A 23,901-nucleotide genomic window follows, 5' to 3' on the forward strand; every position below is an offset into this window, starting at 1 on the left:
ACTTTGGAAGTCTCCCTCAGTAATGGGTGTTGTTTTGATGGATATGATCTGGCCGTGTCCCTGAAGAGCATCTCTGCCCAGTAACTGAGCACAGTACACATAATTGGAACTACGTGAGTCTTATCAAACACAGCAGTTTTTCATACTATTTTCAGCCTTGTGGACCTCAAACAACACTCAGAAGAGGAAAAGGCGATAATTAATAGTAACAGGACTGTTCCACATATTTATGTTCAGTATATTTATTTAATTGTTCTCTTTAAAATTATTTAAAAAAAAAAAGGTGAAAGAATACAACAGTGAAAAACAACACCAGCATTACATATAACTTGATATCACATGCTTGTAAATGACATTTTCATCTCATGTTCCTTAACCACAGTTTTACCTGAAGTGGTTCAATCCCAACAATAAATATTCACCATTATAATGGAATGATATGAGAAAAGGCCCATAGATGTGAGCAGGGGCTTAAAAGCCCATTTTATGTATTTGCAAAAAAAAGACAGTAGGAAGAAAATGTCAGATAAAGAAAAATCAGGTTGGTGTGGCTATGGTGAAAGGGACTGATCAAATCTCCCAAGGACCTGTGTTGGGGCACAGTGAAAACACAGAGTCACATGCCTCCTGCAGTAGGCTCTGGCATACCACACAGACATCCTGACTGTGCCAGCCTCTCATGGCCAAAGTATGAAGGGGACTTGAGGTGGACAATCGTGATTCCAGCACAAGAGGAACCCTGTGGAAAAAAATAGTAGTGGAATTTTGACAGATGAGGATGCTTCTTTGGAAAAAAACTGGCATCAGTCATCAGAATCTAGCATAAAAAAAAATGTGAATGAATGTTAAGAGTTTTGCAGCTGCAAACCGTGCTTTGTGTAACCCATCATGCAATTTGGGGAAAAAAAAAGTGCATTTTTTCAACACTTACTGGGAGCAGTCCCAGGACCAGCGCTCTTTCCAGAAATTGTTCTTGCCTTTTTCATCAGTTTGCAACACAATTTTCTTGAAGAAGCTTATAGGGAGGTTTAGACACCACTTGAATGGCATTCGCATCTGTATTTTCATAAAAAAAACAAAAGTAAAAATGGCAGTGACAGTACACAAAAATGAGGACCAAAAATGTCCACATAATCTGTCCCATAAAGAGCAGTATTTCAGTGAGAAAAGATATGTTACCTCAACACAGCACTCTGGACACAGAACCCTGGACAGAGATAACAAAAAAAGTTTACTTGTAAAATGTAACTTGATCTACCTCCACAAGTTTTCTTCAGAACTGGGAAACTTACCCATTACACAGAGAACAGTAGTTATGCCAGGTGAAAAAAGGGCTCCTATTGGAGCAACAAGAACACACCTAACAGGATAAGAGAGAGATTTTGGTTTGTTGGAAAACCACCAAAAGACCCATGTGACCCACAAAAAAAGACCAATGTAACTGAAAAGTGTGCCTGCTCACCCTCCAATTTCTGTATCTCTCACAAGACATCGCTGACATTCCCCTTGCTTTTGTTTGGTTCACAGAAATGACATCAGCAATTGTCATGGGAACTTGCACTGCATCACAGCTTTTTTCCTTTAAGTAAGGACATTTACCTACAGATGACAAAATAGACAGTCTAACAGTTAAACACTGGCAGTCTAACAACCAAAACACACCAGTTTACAGAGATCCTGGGTGCCAGCAACGGATCTTGTACGCCGTTTCCCTCTGGATACACCAAGGTTTGGATCCAGAGGTGTTGAAAACATAACTGGGGAGAACTTCATATCCTGGTCCACTGTAAAATGCAGATGGATTCAGTGAGTCAAATATGGCATACCTGGGCTTACAGTACTAAATGTTTGAGTTATCCTAGCTGAGTTATGTCTGTACCTGTAAAGCTGCTGTCTTGCTCAGGTATGGAGACTTCACAGCTTCCTTCCTGTATAATGACATTACTTACTTCATTAAACAAATAATTTTGCTCATTGTCCCAGTTCTGCATTATTTCAGTTGCAACAAGGTATTGTTGTGGCCATTTTAAAGAGTCCCTACCTCAGACAGTACCTCTTCAATGTTCAGAGGGGATTCCTCATTAATGACCATGAGACAGTTTAGAGATGAGCCACCATTCTCTGTGGACAGCCAAAAGACAGACTATTTATTAAACCTCAGTGTTGGGAATTTAATCAACTGCAGTGCCATGTTGTTGCACCAATGTGGTCCCTCTAAAATGTTGCTTAAAACTATTGTCAGGTCAAGTACACGTAGAAGTCAAAAAAGAACATTGGAAGAGGACGTTCTCGTACCTTTGGATGCAGGACTGGTCTTACACGATGAAAGACGTTTCAGTTGGCCAGATGTGCGAATTTCCTGCATGAGTAATTCATGCAGACTGGGCTCTTCTTTGGGCTTCAGTTTCAGTTTCCGGCGTGAAACCTAGGTAAGCAAAGAATGACCGACAATACAGATTTTTCATTTCATTGCATTTCATTTCATTGTGTTCACATCCCCCCAAAAGCCCCCGTTCGAGAAGCACAACACTTGCTGGCTGAGCAACTTTCCTCCATGGAAAACTCTCAGCTGAACTCAGTTCTTGTCATGGGAGATTTCAACTCGTGTAATCTCTCACATGAACTGCCGAGCTACAAACAGCTGGTGACATTCTCCACGTGTGACGGTAATAGACCGGACCACTTTTAACCCACCCTCAAACATGCATACTGCTCCATCCCCTGCACACCCCTTGGACATTCAGATCACTGCATAATACAGATGGTCCCTACACACAGACAGCAACTGAAGAGGGCTAAACCATCCAGGGGGGTATTCCAGAAAGCGGGTTTAGTGAAACTCTGAGTTAACTAACTGAGTTAAGTAGTAAACCTCCTAAATGAAGATCCCAATGGCTTCATTCTCCTAGCAAAACAAAACCATACGGCTCTTCTATTAGGAGGTTTACTACTTACTCTGAGTTAACTAACTCGAAGTTTTCACTAAACCTGCTTTCTGGAATACCCCCCAGGGCTACAGTAAGGAGATAGATTCCAGAAGCAACAGACATGCCTCAGGACTGCATGGAGTCTACTGAATGGGAGTCTTTGAGAGGCCCTTAGGACGACAACAACAACTCATTTGCTGACTCTGTATGTTCATATATCAACTTCTGTGAGCAGGTCTGCCTTCCAACCAAAACCATCATATGGTAGAGTAACCACAAGCCCTGGTTCACCAGCTTAGAGAACTCAGAGGTCAAAAGAGAACAGCTTAGAGAACTCAGGGCTCAAAAGAACAGGCATGCAGGGAAGGTGATATGGATACATTCAGGCTGCCTAGACAGAACCTCAAGAAGGCCATCAAATCTACCAAGGAGGAGTACAAAGCCAGGTTGGAGCCCTGCAATCAACCCATCCCCTGGACTTGCTGACAAACTCAACACATTTTGCACTAGATTTGAGAGCTTCCCCTCACACACACACACACACACACACTGATGGCCCATCGTCTGGGCCACCCCCATTACCTCAGGACCATCAGCCTACCCTCACCCCCTCTCAGGAATAATATCCAGAGCCATTAGATGTGGAAGCCTGCCTCCTCCTCCTTTCTCCCTCACCTTTACAGACAATGATGTCCATAAGCTCTTCGCTCGGCTGAATTCAAGGAAAGCCCAAGGACCTGATGGTGTCTGCCCAGCCACACTGAGGTACTGTGCCACCCAGCTCTCACCAGTGTTCTCTCACATTTTCAATCAGTCCATCTCTGAGTGCCGTGTGCCACCCTGTTACAAAGCAGCCACCATCCTCCCAGTTCCAAAGAACAACAGAATTACGTGCCTGAATGACTACAGAATGTTGCTCTGACATCCGTTGTCATGAAGTGCTTCAAACGACTCATCCTGTCCTTCCTCAAACCAATCACAGACCCCCCTCTGGACCCTCTACAGTTCGCCTACAGAGCCAACTGCTCCATGGACGATGCTGTAAACCTCAGCCTCCATCACATACTACAGCACCTTGACACGCCCAGCACCTATGTCAGGGCTTTGTTTGTGGGCTTTAGTTCAGCCTTCAATACTGTTCTCCCCAAATGTCTGCATACCAAGCTGCTACAGAGCGGGGTACCTGCAGCTATCTGCAAGTGGATTACAGGCTTCCTGACCAACAGGAAGCAACAGGTGCGGCTTGGGCACCCACCTGTCTGCCACCCACCCCATCAACACTGGAGCTCCACAAGGCGGTGTTCTCTCCCCATATCTGTACTCTCTGTACATCAATGACCGCACCTCCTGCCACCCCTCCATCAAGCTGATCAAGTTTGCTGATGACACTACTGTCCTAGGCCTCATCAAGGATGATGAGTTGGCCTACAGGAACACTGTCAGCATGGCGCACAGAAAACAACCTGGAGCTCAGTGTCAAGTGTCAAGACGGTGGAGATGGTCATGGACTTCTGGAGACACCCACCTTCACATTCCCCACTACTCAACAACGTAGCCATAAGGGTGGTGGAGTGTGTTAAGTTTCTGGGTACCACCATTGCCAGCGACCTGAAATGGGAGATACACTCATCTCATGTCATCAAGAGAGCTCACCAGAGGATGTTCCTCAGACCACTACGGAAGATGAACATCTCCTCGAAAGTCTGCACCCAGCTCTACAGAGCCTTAATCGAGGGTATCCTCACCTCTTCCATCACTGTGTGGTACCCTGCAAACTCTGCCCACGCTAACCACAGACTGGAATGCATCATGCAAATAGCCAGCTGGCTCACAGGCCAGGAACAGGTGCCTTTGAGTGTTCTGCATGATGCCAGAGCCAGGAAGCAGGCTAGTAGTATAGTGGGGGATCCATCACCCCCGGCTCACCGCCTCATCAGAAAACTTCCATCCGGTCACAGATTCAGGACCACTAGAAATCTGAACATTTTTTTGCCTAAGGCCATTACTCTCCTCAACAACTCATCCCAGCTCCCACCTCATCCCCCAATTGCCCAGCATCATCGCTGATGCCCACTCTCCACATACACACATGCATGCACACACATGCACTTCACACACATCATATGGGACGAAGCAACCCTCTACTGTGGACCCAACCATTCTGCTGGACTGTGAAATATATAGCGTAATGTAGCATACATTATTACTTGACTTCTATAGATATTGTTGCACTTAACTGGTATATTACTCTTATTTATGGTTATTTTCTTTATTTTGTTTCTCCTTTACTCTCACTTTTACTTAATCCTAGTTTGCTCTTCTATGTCTTATTCTGCTATCTTTTTGTTTCATTGTGCTGCATCACCAAGTCAAACTCCTGTGTACATTGTACATTTGGCAAATAAAGTGATTGATTCTGATTTCATTCAGACTGCTTGCAGTAAATGACCACATCAACATTGCAGAAGTCAACATTGCATTGAGTTTCTTCTAACAAGGTCCTGGAAGTTAAGGGCCCTGCTGCTCTTTACCCTCAACTCACTGCATCGTTTTGGTTTGACATAGGAAATGAGTGTGTACACTCTCCAGCCAATCTGAGGTATTTGTGTGATATGTAAACCAGCAGTTCATATCACGATTAAAGGCTTAAAGGGTAATCTCTATAAGACAAAGTTTCAAAAAAAGCAATCCTGATGGCCATGAAATGCCACCCATGCTTCATTTAACTAAGCTGTTTTTTAACATTGTTGAAAATCTCACCGGTTGCAGTTTTGGTCGCGAGCGGATGAATTCTAAAAGAGCTTCGTGTGGGTCAATTCTTCGGCGATCGTTGCCTGCTCTCTATAAGAAAAGTTCAAACAAAAATTATTGGTCTTTAACAGGAGAAATGCTGCATATTAAAATATGCCAGAACACAAAGTAAATAAATCTGAAATCACTTCTAGGAACTGAAGGAACAGAGAAACCCCCAGACTGACCTGGACTTTACGGAGTGTGTAATGTCCTAGCCGAATATCTTGTAGCAGCTGGTTAAACGGATGGAGCTTTACTGGCAAAGGGAACTTCACACTCAGATTTTCTGGACGATTTCTGCTTGGCCTGAGAACTACACCCTGACTCAGCTCCTCTACCACATGTTTCCATGTAAAAACCTGATATCATCGAAACCAGCATGTTTGATGCAATTACAGTCTATGTATTCACTGTTCCTGTTTAATGTTATCGTTAACACATTGGTTACCCAGTTTGTCGTCACATGTGCCAACAATCTTGTCTCTGATTCCACAATTAATTTCTCCAAAGTCTGCAAGGATCACACACACACACATTTGATGAACAACTGATCCCTGACCAAACTGAGAACGTTAAATGAGGACGTGTTCCCCACCTCCCTGGTACTCCTAATGTTCTGCAGGTAACGGCACAGCTCAATAGTCTCTGAGAACAGTGTGGAACACACACCCCTGTAGTGGTGGGATGCCTGAGCTGGGTCATACAGACGATCCTCACAAATCTATTAGATACCAAATAATCCAATATGAAAATGTTTTTGACAGACAGAATTATCAGACTGTATCTGTACAGATATGCGTAAATTGTACTGTAGCTTTAAAAAGAACATCAACTCAGTTCCTTAAATGTGTTAGATATTCACACACACTGAAATGTGTGCTTGAACGACATTTTCTGACCATCTTATCCAAATTTTAGCTGTGTACCTGGATGACTTCAGAGATGCTGTATATGGGTTGAAAGGAATCATTGCCTGGGCTGACATTCACTCTCGTCATCTGGCACACTAAAAGCTCCAGGCTCTCATTCAGTTCTCTCTCAACATTGGTTTCAAGACCCCAATCCAGACAGGAGTAAATAAGACGTCCCAGATAGTCGACTGTCTGATTTTAAACAAATAAACAACATAGATGTGTCTGCCTATTGTTTGTGGAGACAACTCAGATGTATTGCATTCACCTTCAGAAATTCCTTCACTCACACATTCTGATGTGTAATGTAAAAGTATTTTCAAGTGGGTAAAAATAACCTCACCTTGTCTTCTGCTTCAAACACATAGTGGTCATCTTGAAGGATGGAGACAGATATTTCAGATGACAATTTCATCAATGTATATTAAAAGAATGAGAAGACCACAAATATTTAGGTTTCATACCAATATCACTGCTGTGTATCATGAGAGAAACACTGCCATCATTTGAAAACATTATGCCATTGGCTCCAGGAAGCTTGAGCAAATGCCGTGATCCACACTGTACCGCTGTATCATGTTTGATACTCTGCTCTATGAGACAGCACAACTGATAGCAGAGAGCCCATGCTTGTTCTTCGCTCACAGGTTGATTCTGTAACTCTAGGATTTCCCTCAAAGAGAGGTGACAAGAGTTCAGGGAACAAATGGACATTTTCATTCAATAATACTCTAAATCACACTTGAGGAGACCACAAATCTGTCCTTTTAAGAGTGAGTTTGAAAAGTTTTGGACTTGCTCTACAGTCCTCAAACTAGTTCTAATTATTTAGAGAATACTATGCATTGAAATCAACTCTTTCCCTCGAACAAACATCCAAAAGCGATGTATTGAAAGAACTAATAGTTGTCCTTTCCCCAACAGAAAGCCATTACCCTCACTTAATTAGTCCAATTGCCAACACCTGTGAAATAACCAACACACCTAGAAACCTATTGCTGAGGGCTCTTGTTTTCCGCAGCTATGGGTTTTTTTTTGGGGTTTTTTTGGCGGAGAGCTGCCGCCCAAATGGCAAACAAAATACCTGGATGTCTTACACATTGTTTACTTCTGAATAAAAGGAACTCCTTCATTTTAACTGAACATCAAACATCAAGCTTCAATTGATAGTGACTAGCGGGTGTGGACAGCTGCTTCCTTGGGAGACTAAAACATATATTAAATCCATGACTTATTTTACTATGAAATGTACTGTCTTAGAATGCTCTCCTTTATTCACAACATATTATTTTAAATATAAACACACATTATATATTATACGTGCCACTTTACTTTCCATGCATAATGCTAGATGTGTCACTTAAATCAGGAAGGAAAAAATTACAGTAACTAAACATAACCTATGGCTGTATTATATTTACTGAATAAACACAAATTTATGAGAATCAGTCATTTAAGAACATACAGTTATAAGACTGCTGAAGAAAACCAAAGAAGTAAAAAATTTCATTCAACAACATCATTAAACAATAGAGACATGATTTTTTTTTTATTATCAGGCATCATTACACAATTAATCCAGCACTGAGTAAAAAACATCACACATACACATGATTCTAAATAAGACTGCATTATGAAGGGGGAGACAAAACAATATCATAATTTCTTTTTAAAGCAAGAATCTGTACATGGTTACTCTCTCTACAAACAACATTATTCAGGAGAAACAGCAGATAAAACAGTTTACATAAGAGACAAATAATAAATGTACAATTCACAGGTGTTAATTTTCATGGTCATTTAGACTTCCTTCTCTTTGGCTGGGTAGGACTAGCTCCAGTGTTTGATTCTGTAAACACGGGAGAGAAGAGAGAACATAAGACAACAATCAAAGATAAATGTTATTTTCTGCATGTTTGCTTGGTTGCCTACTATTTCCTAGAGAGATTTCCAAGCAGGTTGGATGCAGTCAAAAGTGAAGACCGTCCCATATCAGGCAGTCTCAATATTTGATAGGACTTACGCCATGTATTTAAGTTATCTGGTTAACAGTTTTCCTGCCTCCTCTGCCACTCTGATGGCTCTGTGCTACAGATACTCTTCCAACCCAGATATAAATTAATCATGTTTACAGTAGCACAAACAGTTGTCTATTTTGCAGTGAATGACTAAACATTAGTTTAATTCCTCAATAAGTCGCTAAGCTCTTTGTCACAGGAGGCAGAATCTGGAAGATGCAACTGAAGCTTGGTAGGGTAGATTACGAGACCATAGCAGGCGTTTTACATAATGGAATCCCAGCCATGGCCCTAAGGTCAATGAAGCGAGCTCAGGACCAAAAGGTCACCCATTCGATCCCCAGGACTGGCAAGAAAAATGTGGGTGGGTGGGTTGAATGAACAGCGCTTTCCCCTGCCTAAATACAGCTGAAGTGCCCTTGAGCATGGCACCTAAACCCCGACTGCTCCCCGGGCGCTGTGGCTATGTGGCTGCCCACTGCTCTGGGTGTGTCTGCTAACTGCTCACTAATCTCAGTGTGTGTGTGTGTGTGTGTGTGTGTGTTCACTGCTCCGGATGGGTCAAATTGCAGAGTCTTAATTTCCCCTCAGGGATTAATAAAGTATCTAAAATGAAAAATTAAATTAAGATTGAAGTGATACATTCCAGTATGGACGTTTTGGACATGATGTATCAATGTGGCACAGCTGTGCGGCGATAAAAGAGAATAGACCTGATTACCTGCTCCTTTCCCGGCATTGGAGGAAGCCGATCCAGGTCTGGCTGCCCTTTTCCTCTGCCCGTTGTCTGATGTTTCTTCTTCTGTCTCCTTCTCTGCCCGTGAGCTCCGTCGGCTGGGGCCCTTAGCCTTCTCAGCAGTGGCCCTGGTATCCCTAAAAAAAACAAAAACAAAACAAACAAACAAAAAAAAAAAAAAAACAGGAATAGGGGTGGGGTGCAGGTGAGGGATAAAGAGCACAAAACATAGTGATGAACACATGGTAGAACAGCCAAAAGTAATGGTTTAGAATGCATTTAACGCAAATGTGGTATATAACCCACGTTCCTCTAGGTCTGTATCCCCATTTACATTGGTACAACTGGTATTTTAAAGATTCCTTGTTTGCTGTTTTTCCTCATCTACCACAGATAACGTCCGTCCTCTTCCTGACGCTATTTGAAAAACGGCTTCCTTGCCCCATGCACAAACCCGTGCAGAGGACCTACATGTCTGGTACATACATACCTTGGGACTAAGTTGACGGGCGTCTTTCTTTTCTTTACCAATCTGTTATAGAAGTGGAAAAACAGCGGTAAACTGCTGTGATGCTGAACAACAATATTTTTCCGAAACTGAGTTGAGATCTGGTCAAAATTGCTCCAATGATTTTCACTGCACCACTGTTAGTAATTCCCAAGAAATCAGCCCAAAGAACTCAGCCGATCATATTTGATATTCTAGTTGGTGTTAAAAAAAAAAAAAAAAATCAGCTCTTCAGATGCAATATTACACAACTGACCTGACAGCAGTAAGATTATGAGGTCTGAAAACCAATTTCTTAAAATGAGGATGACATAATTTATCTTCAAGGAATTCAAGGGTGCAAGTTACAGAAAAAGGCAGCAAACATAAAAATGTGATCAAAAGCAACGTGAATTCATGATTGCAGTGCACAAACATCAAGAAGACAATGAATTCAAAAGATGGAACTGGTCATTTTTGTTTTTCTTGTCAACTGAATTTGTTTTCGTCTTACCCCTGCTCTGCCACAGAGGGAGCTTCATCTCCTGGAAAATACAGAGAGATGGATTTAATATCCCTTTCAATGTGATATAGAGCATTTCAAACGAATTAACTCATTTATGGAGATTTTTAAAAAAGAGTGCACATGCAACTGACCATTTGCAAAATAAGACCTGCTTCCCTGAGTTATTGTTGACTTGTCTTTTCTTCATATAATCCACAGCAAGGCCATAAAATTAACTTTAAAATGTTAATATCAATTACCTGACATGTTAGCATTAAATAATACATCAAATAACACAAAACCTCATTCTTTAGCCTCAGAACTTGTCAATGTTTCTATCTCATGGATCATCATGTAACTACGTATGTAACATATACATTATCCATGCAACCAAAACAACATAACATACCAGAGGGTTAACTTTGCACTGCTTTGCAACACAATTTACAAATGTAGTGTAATGCTTGTTAATCCAACTAACAAATTAGCAGTGTCTATTTGACTAAATGGCTAACTTGATTGTTTTTGTTACTCTGTGATGATTTTAACTGGTTTGTGAGTCAATTACATGGTTTGTCAACTAACTTAAATAGTCCAATGTACATTAGATAAGCTTGCTCTAATTGTACTACTGACAATATGATGATTATCAAACAGATCAGAAAATTACCCTGAACAAACGCAGGATGTTATCTCTGTTTATGTGGTTACCCAAGTCTTACCCAAAACAGACAGTTCCATTTTTACACAAAAATCATGTTTGCTAGATGCTCTACATAACATGTGACACTATTGCCAAACCTCCACATTTCAGCTTTAAGGTATTATTTATTACACATGGCATATCCTACATGGTGGCCCTCTCCTCACAGAGCACAGCTTGACAAAACAACTGGTGCCTAAAAATGGTAGCCAAATATTGATGGATTGCATGGATCATTATGTCAGTCATTATTTTACAAATGGTCAGAAACCAGTTCAGACTGCCTCTAACAAACATCTGCATAAAGGAAACTGTGAAACAAAGCCATATGTAGGCATACTACATTATTTTGTGGAAGTCTATAGGAGTTCTTTACCAGTTTTCTCACTTGATGGATGCTCTTCCTGTACAGCTTCAGGTTGAGCTACATGGCCAGAGAGATGATACAGCAGGAGAGGAGCAGGAGAAGTGATAAGGAAGAACATTCACTCAAACATTTGAAAGAGACATATTACATTGCAAAACTCTGATATATGAAAACTATGATATCTAGAAAATTACCTGGGAGGCTCTGCCCATCCAACACAGTTGCTCCAGCTTCGGCAGCATCTGGCTGGCCACTATCAATTGTCACAGGAGACTGTTGCCCCCCAGCTGGTAAGGGTTGGGATGACACAGCCTGAGGGTTATCAGGAGGATTGGGGACTACTGGGACAGGAGCAGAGACAGCAAGTGATTCCGCAGGGGAACTAGAGGGAGAAGAACTGGTAATGGGACTAGGGAGAGGAACAGCAGTGGTACTGGTAGTAGGAGCAGAGGGGTTAGGGGTGGGAATGTGTGTGGTGGTTGGTGCTGGGCTAAGCACAGTCACAGGGACCGAGACCGCAGGAGGAGATGCTATGGAACCAGACGGAGGTTTCATGGGAGCAGCAGGTTGTGCTGAGGAAACCGTTTCTGTTAGAACCGCAAGGGGAGAAACATATGGTTGCATGCTCCCTGTAGTTTGGCCCGGTTGTGCACTGGCCTCTTGTTGTATCTGTTGGTCATCCCTGCATTGAGGGGATGTTGATACAGGAGTTTTGCTCACAACAGCTTGACAAGTGTTGCTCTTGGCTGAAGCTGCCGATGGGGACAAAGGACTTCTCCTTGCACTGGCTGTGGCCCCTGGGCTGGTGCAAGCAGGTGGAGAAGCCAGGGGCTGCTGGAAAGGTGACGAGGAACAGGGGGATGAATTTGGATGGGGTGAAGGCTGAGACAAGGGTGCTGCAGGGCTGGATTTTGGAGCAGATGAGATCTCAGATGAGCTGTCCTGTTTGGGGGTCCCAGGACTTGGCTGTTGGGCAGGTGGTAACTTGCTCACAGGGGGAGCATGGCTGCTTGTAGGCACTTGTACCTGGATCTGTCCAATGACAGCGCGACCAGGCTGACTGCCGGCTACACTCACAGAAACGGAATGTGTTGTCACAGGTGCTGATACTAATGCAGTAGCTGGTGTTGTGGATGTTGGGGCTGGAGTGAGATGAATATTTGCAGAAACTTGAATGGGCCCAACAACAGTGACAGGCTGGGAGACCACATTAGTGCTTGAGGGGACAGAGGCAGCAGGGACTTGGAATATTGGGTTGATAAAAACAGGAGTCGTGATGAATTGTGGGGTGCGTGATTGTGTGGGAGTCTGCTGACGAGCATCAGGAGGTCTTATGTTTTTACTGGGGACAGCAAGCACAGTAGAAACTATGCCTGGTGGCACAGCAGGAGCACTGCTAGCAGCAGAGCTAATGGGGTTAGAGGTGACAAAGACAGTTATCTGGTTAGGTGGAGTAGCTGCTGATGAGGTAGGCCTCTGTAAGACTGTTGACATGTTTGTAATGGGTTTAGGGGTGGGATTTAAATTTGAACCAGCAGCAGAGTTGGGAGTAACATTTGCACTGGAGCTGGGAAGAAGAACTGGGCTGGGACTAACACTTAAAGTAACACTGGGGGTTTGTAGGCTTGTGCTACTGATAGGGTTGAGATTGGAGCTGGACATCAATGAGACCTTCTGTTTCTGTTCAAAGTCAGCAGCAGATGAAGAAGTTCCACCATCAGTAGTTACAGGTATGTTAGTGTTCTGCTCAGTGTCTTGCTCTGTCTGAGAATAAGAACTATCTTTTTGCACCACATCTTTTTGCACTGTGTCTCCACTAAGTGCTTGGGCTGCAGACTGGGATGACTTCATAGACAGTGAAGGAGAACCTGTGTTATCCAGGAGCTGATTGAGAGATGTTGGTGCATCTCTAAAAGCTGGCGAGACCTCAGAGCCAAGCTCTTGTTGTGCTGTCTGAGGAAGAAGTTTTTCCTCTGCAGTTGGCTGCTCTACTGCACTTTTGGGTTCTGGACCTCTGGGCTCCTGAGGAACCCGTGGGCTTGAAATTCTCGGAGCAGCCTGATCTCTTGGTGACTGGAGAGACTGGTGCAGTTCTGGCAATGCTGTCTGCCCTTCTTTTATTGTATCTGAGCTACTGTGGAGACTGTGGAGAGGGGACTGAATCTGCTGTACATCCTGAGTGCCAGCTGGTGACATGGATGCACTGGGACTTGGGAGTACAGAAGTTGGACTAACCATCATGGACTGTGAAGTGACTATTTGCTGCTGGTGCTGTGGAGACGTGAGTGAATTCTTGGCTGCTTTTTGCCTGCCTGGGCTTGGGGTTGCAGCTTTCCTATTTGAGGCAGGACTTGATCGCCGGCTATTACTCGGACTAGCTCTTTTGGCTTGCCCGGTCCCGGACTGTTTGTCTTGTTTTCCTCCTACATTTGAAGCACCACTTGAGGAAAAAGACTGCTGGCCATTGTTAGTAGCAGCACTATTAGTGTTATTATTGTTAGAGATTGATGATAGGCTTGGTGGAGCTTGACCAATGGCTTTCAAAGTGGTCGGATTAAGTCCCTGTTGATCAAAACCTCGATTGAGGTTAGACTGCCTAGGTGGTAGAGGAATGTTTATTTTCGGTGGGAAAAGGCCAGCTATCGAGGCATTCAACCTCTCAGGAGAGAGATTAATTTCAGAGGGTTCAGTGCTGGGTGGACGGTTGGTTGGGGTTAGTGGATGGTGGTATGGTCTGGGACTTGCCCGGTTGGGTGTCTTAGGGCGGGAACTCTGGGAAGTACTAGGAACGCCAGGAAAGTGGAGACTATGTGAACCTGCTATTGAACTTGCTTGCTGTGGCTGTTGCTGGGGACTGGCCCCTGGGTGTGGGGGCATTGATCCGGATTTCATTAGGTGGGTATTGGGACCCTGGTTAACAACCATCTGTTGCATCCCATTCCCTGTCTGAAGGCCTACATCATGAGGGACTCTGTCCTGCAAGTTGTGAGTTCCTGATGCATCTTCAGAGACTATTCCAGAGGTACCTTGTCCTGTCTCTGGATGGGGCATCCTCCTTGCTGCCCCAGCAAGCTGTGGGTTAACCATAAGTGGCATTCCCCTAGCTTTATCTGGAGAGGGTGGAACACCACCATGTCCTTGTAGATTAATCATCACAGGCATGTTGCCCTGTTGAGAGACTGGCATTCTCTGAGCTGAATCAGAAGGATTAAGAAGACCCCTTGGGTGACTACCTTGTTGAAGTGGCATTCGATTCTTAGCTTGATCTTGCTGCATCTTAAGCATCATCATCATCTGTTGCTGCTGTTGCTGCTGTTGTTGTTGTTGTTGCTGCTGCTGCTGCTGTTGTTGTTGTTGTTGTTGTTGTTGTTGCTGCTGCTGCTGTTGTTGTTGTTGTTGTTGCTGCTGCTGCTGCTGCTGCTGTTGTTGTGGCGGCTGCTGGAGCTGTAGCTGATGTTGATGGATTTGAGGTTGGCTTTGCTGCTGTCCTGGGGGCATTGCTCCTGTTTGGACAGGGGGAACTGGCATACTCTGCAGTTGCATCTGTTGCATTTGCTGTTGTTGCATTTGTTGCTGTTGCATTTGCTGCTGCTGCTGCTGTTGTAACTGCTGCTGTTGCATTTGATGCATCTGCTGCTGCTGCTGCTGCTGCTGTTGCTGTTGTTGTTGTTGGGGCATGAACTGAATCGGCATTTGCTGCAAGACCCTTTGGTCTCCAGGCTGACCTGGGAAGCCTATGATAAAAACATACTGTGTTTAACTTTAAAGTGGAAATCAAAGTTGGGCATTTTGCAACTTCGAATAGCTCTGTAAAAGTTAATGAAACCGCAGATTTGCCATCTCTTTCTTACCTGATGGCCTGTTAGTAAAATCTGAGAGTTTAGAGTTGGAGGGGTCAGCGCCAACGCCTTGATCACCTCCTAGCCCTTGCATCTCGACATCCTCCATTCCATGTGCAGCGGAATCCATGCTACTATGAAAATAACAAAATTATGTTTCTTATGTTCACAGTGAAAGCTAGAGAGGGTCCGTGTACCATAACCATTATGTACAATTGAACAAATTCAGCTCTCCTTACCCAAGGTTGTCCACTGATTGCTGTCCTTCACCTGCTTTGGGTTTCTTCTTTCGAGGGGGTTTCCTCTTTTTAGGCTTGGTCTGATTAGGAGCAGTGCCACCTGCCCCCTGTTTCCCACCTGGACCAAACTGACTGGCAGAAATGTCACTCTGGAGAAGGTTAACTAGTAAGGGACTAGTTAGTGTTACATCTTTGTTCACTGGGAATCCAGCCTGGCCACAGGGTCCTCCCATGGGCATTTGCCCCCCAAATTGAGGATTGAAGGGCATGCCATGGCCAGGAAAGTGACCACTGCCCACCTGCATGTGTTGAGGGCCTCCCATCATTCCTTGTTGCTGCTGTTGGTTCTGCATGTCTGAAAGCATCTGTTGTTGGCTGATGTCACCAGTGTTTCCACCACCATCTCCCAACTGATGTGGATGCTGTTGACTAGCCTGCTGTTGCTGTAGCTGCTGCATTACTTGTTGCTGCTGCTGTTGTTTCTGCTGAAGTTGCTGCTGCTGTTGGAGCTGCTGCTGGACCAAATGGTGGCCTCCTTGAAGTCGCATCTGTTGTCCATGGAGACCTATGGTCTGGTTGGGATTACCATTCATCGGTATTTGTTGGGTTTGCTGCTGCATCATTTGCTGATGTTGCTGTAGCTGCTGTTGTTGTAACTGCTGCTGCTGTGGCTGTTGGTGTTGAAGCTGAAGTTGCTGCTGCTGCAACTGTTGTTGCTGTAGCTGCTGTTGTTGCTGTAGCTGAGCCATTTGTTGTTGCTGTTGTTGTTGTTGTTGCTGCTGCTGTTGGTGTTGCTGCTGAGCAATCTGCTGCTGTTGACCCATCTGAGACTGGAACTGAGCCAGATTTCCTGGCACGTTAGGTGATGGACCTCGCATCATCTGCCCCTGCATGACTCCTGGCTGTCCTTTGTTGCCAAAAGCTTGCTTGCTAGCTTGCATCTGATTAGCTACCATCTGCTCCATCATGGAATTTTGCTGCTGTGGCTGCTGCTGCTGTTGTTGTTGCTGCTGTTGTTGTTGCTGTTGTTGTTGTTGCTGTTGTTGTTGTTGCTGTTGCTGCTGCTGCTGCTGCTGTTGTTGTTGTTGCTGTTGTTGTTGTTGCTGTTGCAAAAGTAAAGCCTGGTGCCCCTGGTTCCCACTAAGCTGTCCTTGGCCTTGGACCATCCCTTGGCTCTGCGGTGGCATCATCTGCTTAGGAGGTGTCATTCCTCGCTGCCCTGGGTTAATCGGTCTGGAGAGGATGGTCTGTCCACCAGATTGTCCCTGCATCATCTGTCCTTGGGAAGAAACCACAGACTGGGACTGGTGCTGTGATTGTATGCTCATCATTTGGCTCTGGAGGCCTTGCTGAGGCTGTCCTATACTGCCTCCTGAGGTAGTACCTGGGGGCTGGCTCACCATACCATTGTGGTGGCCCAACACACCACCTTGGAGAGAGTTGGGCTGCATGTGGTTTGGAGTTGAGACAGAGGGCTGAGCACCTGAAACGATTTTCTAGTTTTAGTGTTGACTCACATTCTTGTCACTTATGCAGCCAAAGCCAAAAAAGAAACACAAGACAGAGAGTCAATAATAAACAGTCTATCACCAATCGTTAATCAAGGAACATACCTGCAAGCGCCATACTCTGACTGCTCTGCAGCTGGGATGTATTACTCACAGAGGGTCCTGGTCCAGTTGCTGTTACCTGACCTTGTACAAAGTTCTGGTTACCTGGAACGTTTGGGAAGCCCACAGGCATTCGTTTGGGCATACCTGGATTCCAGACAAAAAAACAAACAAACAAAAAAACAGTAACGTGCTGTTACTTTAGTATTCACTGCTTTTCTCTCAATCATTTATTAAAACATGTAACATGATGAAAACAAACAGTGTATTTCTGTTTATCAATTTGCTAGCATACCTCCCATTCCACTTTGAGGAACCTGTCCATGTTGGGGCATACCAATAAAACCAGGTTGCATATTACCCTGTTGACCTAACACTGCCCTGCCAGGAGAGCCCATGCCCTGTGGGAAGCCTTGTGGGGTTGTAGGACGAGGACCTAGCTGCCCTTGACCCTGTCCCATCATGGGAGGAGTACCAGGAGACCCCTGCTGGAAGGGGGAAGATGAGGACCCAGGAGATTTAGCAGAGAGGCTGCCCTGTGGAGCTGATGAGGGAGGTGGAGGAGGAGGTACCCGTGGTCCAGCCACACCTTGTGCTCCCTGGGGGCCTTTAGGCTGTGGAGCTGCAAACTGATTTGCCCCAGGTTGTTGCTGTTGCTGTAACTGTTGCTGTGCCATGGCATTGAAAACCTGCCCAGCCTGCTGGCTTCCATAAGGGTAAGGGGGAGGAGGATGGTTTGGTGTTTGCACAGAAGCCAAGGAGGGAGGACGTGGTCCCATTTGAGCCTGCGGTGGTGGTTTCCTCCAACCAGGACCCATGGGTCCTTGGACTGGAGGAGGCTGAAGAACCTGGCTCCAACCAGCAGATACTGGCATCTGGCCAGTGGGATTGAAGGGGCCCCGAGCTCCACTTAGCTGTGTCAATTGGGCATGCTGCTGTTGGTGTTGTTGCTGCTGCTGAAGCTGCTGTAGCGTGGATGGGTTTAGCTGTCGGTTGCCTTGCAAGTGATGCCCCTGAGGTGCCATGGGATTGGTAGCACCATGTGGTCCCTGTGGGTGCTGTAGCTGCTGCTGTTGCTGTTGCATAGCTAGCCCTGACAGCATGGGATCCATAGTGTCTGAAAACAAAAGTGGTTGAATATGGCACAACAGAAGGTCATTCACTTATAATTCAGACTTTCCTAAGATTTCCATCCTGTGCAGAGAACAATTTCTGAAAGACAGCTTATGCTGTGAAGTTACTAAAACTAAAATTTTCTTTCAAATAGGATTTCCCTCACCTGTCTGTGAAGGAGGCCTTGGAGCCCTTGGGTGCATCTGCACACCGCCTCCGGGCACCATTCCCTGTGCTGCCATACCAGGCCCTGGGGGCACCACTGAAACCGAAGGGTTACTCATACGCATTCCTCCTAGAAGAATTTTTGAGTATTTTGTGAGTGAAATATGGTTGATAGTCACATGTATCTGACTGACATGGAAACATTTTAAAATAATTTACAAGTTTTCTAAATAGCCTCTGAACAAAAGAAGCTTTTATCACTTATTGTCAAGCCTAAAAAGAGTGAAGAACCTGACAGTATCTGAAACTAAGTGCTATACTAACTGCTGCTTGATTCCCCCAGCTTCCCAAAACCTCCGAATTATATTTTATCTATATTTGACTTTCAAAACTCACCTTGAAAGACTAGCTGAGTGAAGATTTCAGTGTTTATGAAAACTGCAAAACTTAGGTAACTTTTTATCTTTGAGTGAGATTGGAATACTGACTCAAGTTTTTTTCCCCCCACCTCAACGTCTTCAATCTACTACACTTGCATGTAAAAAGACAGCTTCACAACTTTCAACATCATGTTCCTCGTAAAAACAACTCCTTGTTGGGTATTCGATGTATTGAGCTGAGTTTCAACATGCTACCACGAGTGAGAAACATTTGGAGTTTGCTAAAAGAAGACTCTAAATACACAATATTCTGACATTGAGCCCAAATATGTATATATAACTAGTTTCTATAACTAGTCCTAGTTTTGAGTTTTCTTTATCTGCTTCCAATAGCCAATGTACTTTACTTGAAAATGTAAAGTTATTACCTTTTTTATTTGACATATTGTGATCATTCATACTGTTATACAACTTGGAGTTTATGTAGGTCGATTTTCAAAAACATGAAATAAACCGAGTTTCCTAAATCTCAAGACATTAGTTTCTTCATGCAAAGCATCATTTATGATGAAAACAAAAACAAAAAAAGCCATCATATTCCCAACAGAGAACTATGCTTTTGAATTTCAAGATATACTGCTATACCTGGGCCAGGCTGCATTGGAAATCCATCCATCCTCATCTGCCCAGGGGCCCCAATGGGCCCATTCACTCGGACCTCTTGACCTCTGCTCTGCCCCAAAGCAACATTAATGGGACCTTCACCTGAGAACAAAAATATACAGTGAGAGGCTCTTTTTTCCAATGTGATGCAAAAGCCAATGGGTTGTAAGTACACTGTACATCAACATCATCACTTTAATTAACATCTCAGGTAACTGAGGCAGGCAAAAGCATTACAGCTGAGCTGTGCTCCTATACCTTCAATTTGAACAGAGAGGATTCCCAGGTCCCGTAATTGCTGCTGGTTGTTTTGAGCCAAGAGGCGGAGTCTTTCTGCAGCCTCCCGAGGGATATTGAAGGTGACTCGCACACTGTTCCACGGCTCCACATGCTGAGGCTGAAGCTTTTCAGAGCCTTTTTGAAACAATGTGTAATGAACACAGAGTTCACATTGGGCAAAAAGAAATGAGTGACAAAAGAGCATGACAAGAAACAAGAAAAGAACAACAAACGATGTAATGAAAGTTGTTATATTTAGGCTATTATACACTTTGCTTTAAAAATGCATTTAACAGTACTGACAACAAAGAGATTTCATAGTGGTGGCTACAACTGAAAATCTGCACAAAACATTGCATTCGTTTTTACTGATGATAAACCAGCCACAATCAATTTAACACCAGATTTTATGACATCGTTAATTATTAAACCTTGCACTTACCCAATAACAGCATGCTTGGCATTCTATTCAAGATGTTATCAAGCTTCTCTTGAAAATCCTCATCATCTATGTTTCCCTGGAAGGCGACAAAAATAGTGGAGTTTCCATCCTCTGGTGGATTTGAGGGTTGAGTTGGGATGCTGTTGTCAAGATTACTGCAGCCATCGTCACCATCTTCCACTCCAGAATCCTGCTCAGCGCTGGAATCCATCTCTGGAGATTCTGTGCACCAAGTGAGCTCACAGAGGCCATGATGGTGTGCCATGGCCCTAGACAGAAAGAGCTGTGTGGTCTCAAAACTTCTTTCCCTGCGATACCGAGAGGTCCTTGTTAAAGTAGAATACAACACCCGCTTTTATGGTAAGGCAAAAGTGCACATGGATATGGTCGGTCACCACATCGGCTCTAAATCTTGTTGTTTAACTCCTATTAAAGCAACTGTTGTTTTTGCAGGCACGATCATTAGGGTCCATGTCAATTAAATGCAAACTGGCACATGGAAATTACTCTTTTTTTTCCTCCAGTAAATGAGCTTGATATGCTGATATGCAATAGTTACTGAACCTACAACCTATATTTTAGGAACTAGGTGTCCAGTTGGACCCCGCATCATTGAATTGTGTACGAAATGAAAAAAATCATTACTCTGGGTTTACAACTGTTAAAACGTTATAGTCCGTCTTTGTCATCCCGATAACTGCAACAATCACAGTCACATTGTATCTTTGAGTCGCTCTCCTGCCTCATCCTTAACATTAACAGTGAAAATGATGAAGGCGATGTCTGCTAGTCAGAAAAGAAAAATCACGATTTTTACACTGAAAGCACAAAACCAGGGTCTCTACGATAATGCTTTGGAGCGTTAAAAGAAACTGCAACAATGAAGCTGTCAAAGAACTGAAGAAATGCACTGGCTTGTTTTCATACAAATGTATTCATTTGCGAAGAGAAGAAAACGAGGTAGTCAACGATATTTAAACTATTGTCAAACGAATAACGCAGTAATCATTCTTGGCCTAGGGAAATCGACTTAATTTGAAGACCTTGAATTCATAGCTAGCGAGCTGGCAGGATGTCCTGGCGATTGCCAAATACTGGTAGTTTAGTTGGAAAAATATACCACTGCATTGTATTGTGAAAAATGTTAAAACCAACTATTTTATTAGTACACGTCAGCGTGGCCACTATAAAATGCCTGGTGGGTTAGTGATTATGACAACGATCTGTACGGTTGAGTTGCTAGGTTAATTTAGCCACCTAGCATAAACGTCAACTAGCTTATCGTACTTTACCGGTTATTATACGCTAACCTAAGCTAGCCATAAACGTAATGTAAAATAACTGGCCATATGTTGTTCCCCATTTCAAAATGCATTTGATTCGTTTGCTCGCCTATAAATTACGTTACACGAATAACATGGACATTTGTTAGTGAAAGTACATTCCCAAATCTTACCTGCTCCATTTAACAACGTATCCGACTTTAAATTTAGCACCAATGTATCGGCTAACTTGCGCTAGCAACACAAATGCTAGTGCACCGGAGGACCACTCAATCTGGCGAGATTTTTTTCTTTTCCTCTTTCAATACTTTTGTATTCTCTAAACCGTCAGTGCGCTCTCTCTGTGTTCGTGAATTATCTTGAATCGCCGTAAGCCCATTTGGCTTTATTGTACTGCGCTTTACCAACGCAACAAACTTTGCGTACTTTACAACCTACGAAACGTTCTCTTTTCCTTTACGCCAGCTACGTAATGCTAATTTGACCAAATAAAAAAGAATAGGATTGGTTGTAGCCTGCGCAATTGACGAGCAACGCTCTATGCGATTGGTCAAAATGATATCCAAAGACTTAAAATCAATATTTTAAAAATATCTGCATACAGCAGTGCGAGAATGAATATCCATTGACAAGTGTGTACTCAAATATACGACAATGTTAAATACAGTTGTGACACAGTTAACTAAACTTTTGAAATTTGTTAATTTGACCGGAGATGGACCAAAGATAAATATATATGACACTTGGTAAGCACCGCCCAACCTTGCAATTATGGTCCGATTTACAAACGTAACTATGTCTCTAACGACAGTGTTATAATTTCTTATGACTAAACAATAGGTTTCATTGATATCCGTAGGTTGCATTTTAGTAGACATTTTATGTTTTTTAAAAGCAATTTAAATCAAATTGTTTTACTGACCTGTACTACATAACTTGGCTGGCCCTCAGTTTATCTCCTGTGCTTAAATTGCTATTAAACTAATGCATATTCTTCTATTCCAGACAGTCTGAATAATTTGTAAAAATGTGAAAGTGTTCAGTCTAAAGTCTTTTACTGGCCTGTCATCAGAAATCAGTGAAAAAAACCCCAGCAACAGTAGAGATATACATTTATCACTTGAAACATATTTATTTGAGTCCTTGCACAATTTTTGTTTGCCTTTTCCCCCCTCTTTTACTCATTCAATAAAAAAAAAAATCATAAAAACATTGTCAAATACAAAGCAGACGTTACAGGTGCAAACAATTCTGTTACAGTGCAATAGTACAAACTTCATTTCAACTGAATGACCAATGGAAGCTGCACTGGAGAGAAGGAACCATCAATTATGTATACAAACAAGGTCAGAGTGCTAAAGGTCATGTTATACTCAAACCATATCTTCATTCAAACATAGTAAGTTTTATTTCTAATGACATTTAATAGTGTGCAAAGGAAATTCATCACTTGACCATTCTGAAAATGTAAACTGCTTTAGGCATTTCAGCGTTGAAAATGGACCGCACAATCAAAAACCACAATAATCATCTGCTCTTTTGAACTTTATGCTAAAACAATGAGGGAACTAAAATAAGACATGAGATCTACCACAGCTACATATCACAGGTAAAACAAGAGTGTGAAAAATATTACGGTAAAAGAAGGAGCGCCTTGGTTTGTCTGCAAAGATCTTTGAGCAAATAGTAGATGTTGCCACAAAAATGGGGTCAGAGAAAAGGTTTAGTTCATCATTGCATACAAAAATAAACACAACACAAAAAATTCCTTCATTTGTGTTATATAACTTTGAAGCGTCATAAAAGCCATACATTCCAAAAAAAAAGTCATTCCCATTTTCTAAAACAGTCTGCCTTACAATGATAGCCATTTCCTTTATCATTCACCCTTAACATTGCAGCACACTGGACCATACAAGTTTATCAATAATTAGCAATTCACAACTTAAATGAGACGTAGCTTGTATATAGTCACCAACTCCTGAGTGTTAACAAGAATAAAGAAACAACTTTTCTAGTACGTATTTTGTTCCATCTTTTGTTCTGAAATGACACAATTAGGCAAGGTTTGCAGCCTAGATAATATGTAACTAACCTGCATCTAGGCGTGAGCATGCCATTTGTTAGTGTATGAGACATTGTGTGAGTGTGTTTTGTGAGTGTGTGTCAGTTTTAGAAACTGGTGAAGGTGGAAAAAGGTTTTGTCCCTTTCCACCAAGGTGAAGTACTGCCAGCATTTTAGGTCTTTAAATGTATTTACAGTTCACAGTCTGACACTAAATATGACAACAAATGCATGCTGGCAAGTACATGGCGTGTGAATGGAAGAGATTAGTCCGAATTTTTGGTTCACCAATCTGTGATCAGACATACCTCAAAACCTCTCTGTGCCTCCCTGTAAACTCTGTACAACCCCATACAGTTCAAATATCCACATCTGA

The 23,901-nt window shown here is 43.1% G+C and overlaps 2 protein-coding genes across 2 annotated transcripts; both read right to left on the reverse strand.

Moving 5' to 3' along the window:
* Positions 1-570: 570 nt before the first annotated feature.
* Positions 571-7,345, reverse strand: LOC115806854 (protein spire homolog 1). The gene is made up of 12 exons (XM_030767715.1): positions 7,199-7,345; positions 6,647-6,823; positions 6,316-6,441; positions 6,169-6,231; positions 5,906-6,079; positions 5,688-5,768; positions 2,296-2,425; positions 1,463-1,599; positions 1,293-1,360; positions 1,180-1,207; positions 932-1,056; positions 571-739 (listed from the first exon to the last, which is right to left on the reverse strand). Exons 1-12 carry the CDS (start codon positions 7,343-7,345, stop codon positions 571-573), a joined length of 1,425 nt encoding a protein of 474 aa, XP_030623575.1.
* Positions 7,346-8,242: 897 nt separating this feature from the next.
* On the reverse strand, positions 8,243-21,704 carry ncoa6 (nuclear receptor coactivator 6). Its single transcript, XM_030768940.1, has 15 exons — positions 21,634-21,704; positions 20,178-20,485; positions 19,715-19,870; positions 19,439-19,558; positions 18,415-18,543; positions 17,431-18,252; positions 17,139-17,282; positions 15,526-17,008; positions 15,299-15,420; positions 11,642-15,181; positions 11,457-11,504; positions 10,387-10,417; positions 9,876-9,917; positions 9,371-9,522; positions 8,243-8,480 (listed from the first exon to the last, which is right to left on the reverse strand). The coding sequence occupies exons 2-15, from the start codon at positions 20,440-20,442 to the stop codon at positions 8,428-8,430; spliced, it is 7,107 nt and encodes a 2,368-aa protein (XP_030624800.1). The 5' UTR covers positions 20,443-20,485; positions 21,634-21,704; the 3' UTR covers positions 8,243-8,427.
* Between the last annotated feature and the right edge of the window lie 2,197 nt (positions 21,705-23,901).

This window comes from Chanos chanos, chromosome 3 (genome assembly GCF_902362185.1).
Source record: "Chanos chanos chromosome 3, fChaCha1.1, whole genome shotgun sequence".
In the NCBI taxonomy this organism is placed as follows: Eukaryota; Metazoa; Chordata; class Actinopteri; order Gonorynchiformes; family Chanidae; genus Chanos; species Chanos chanos.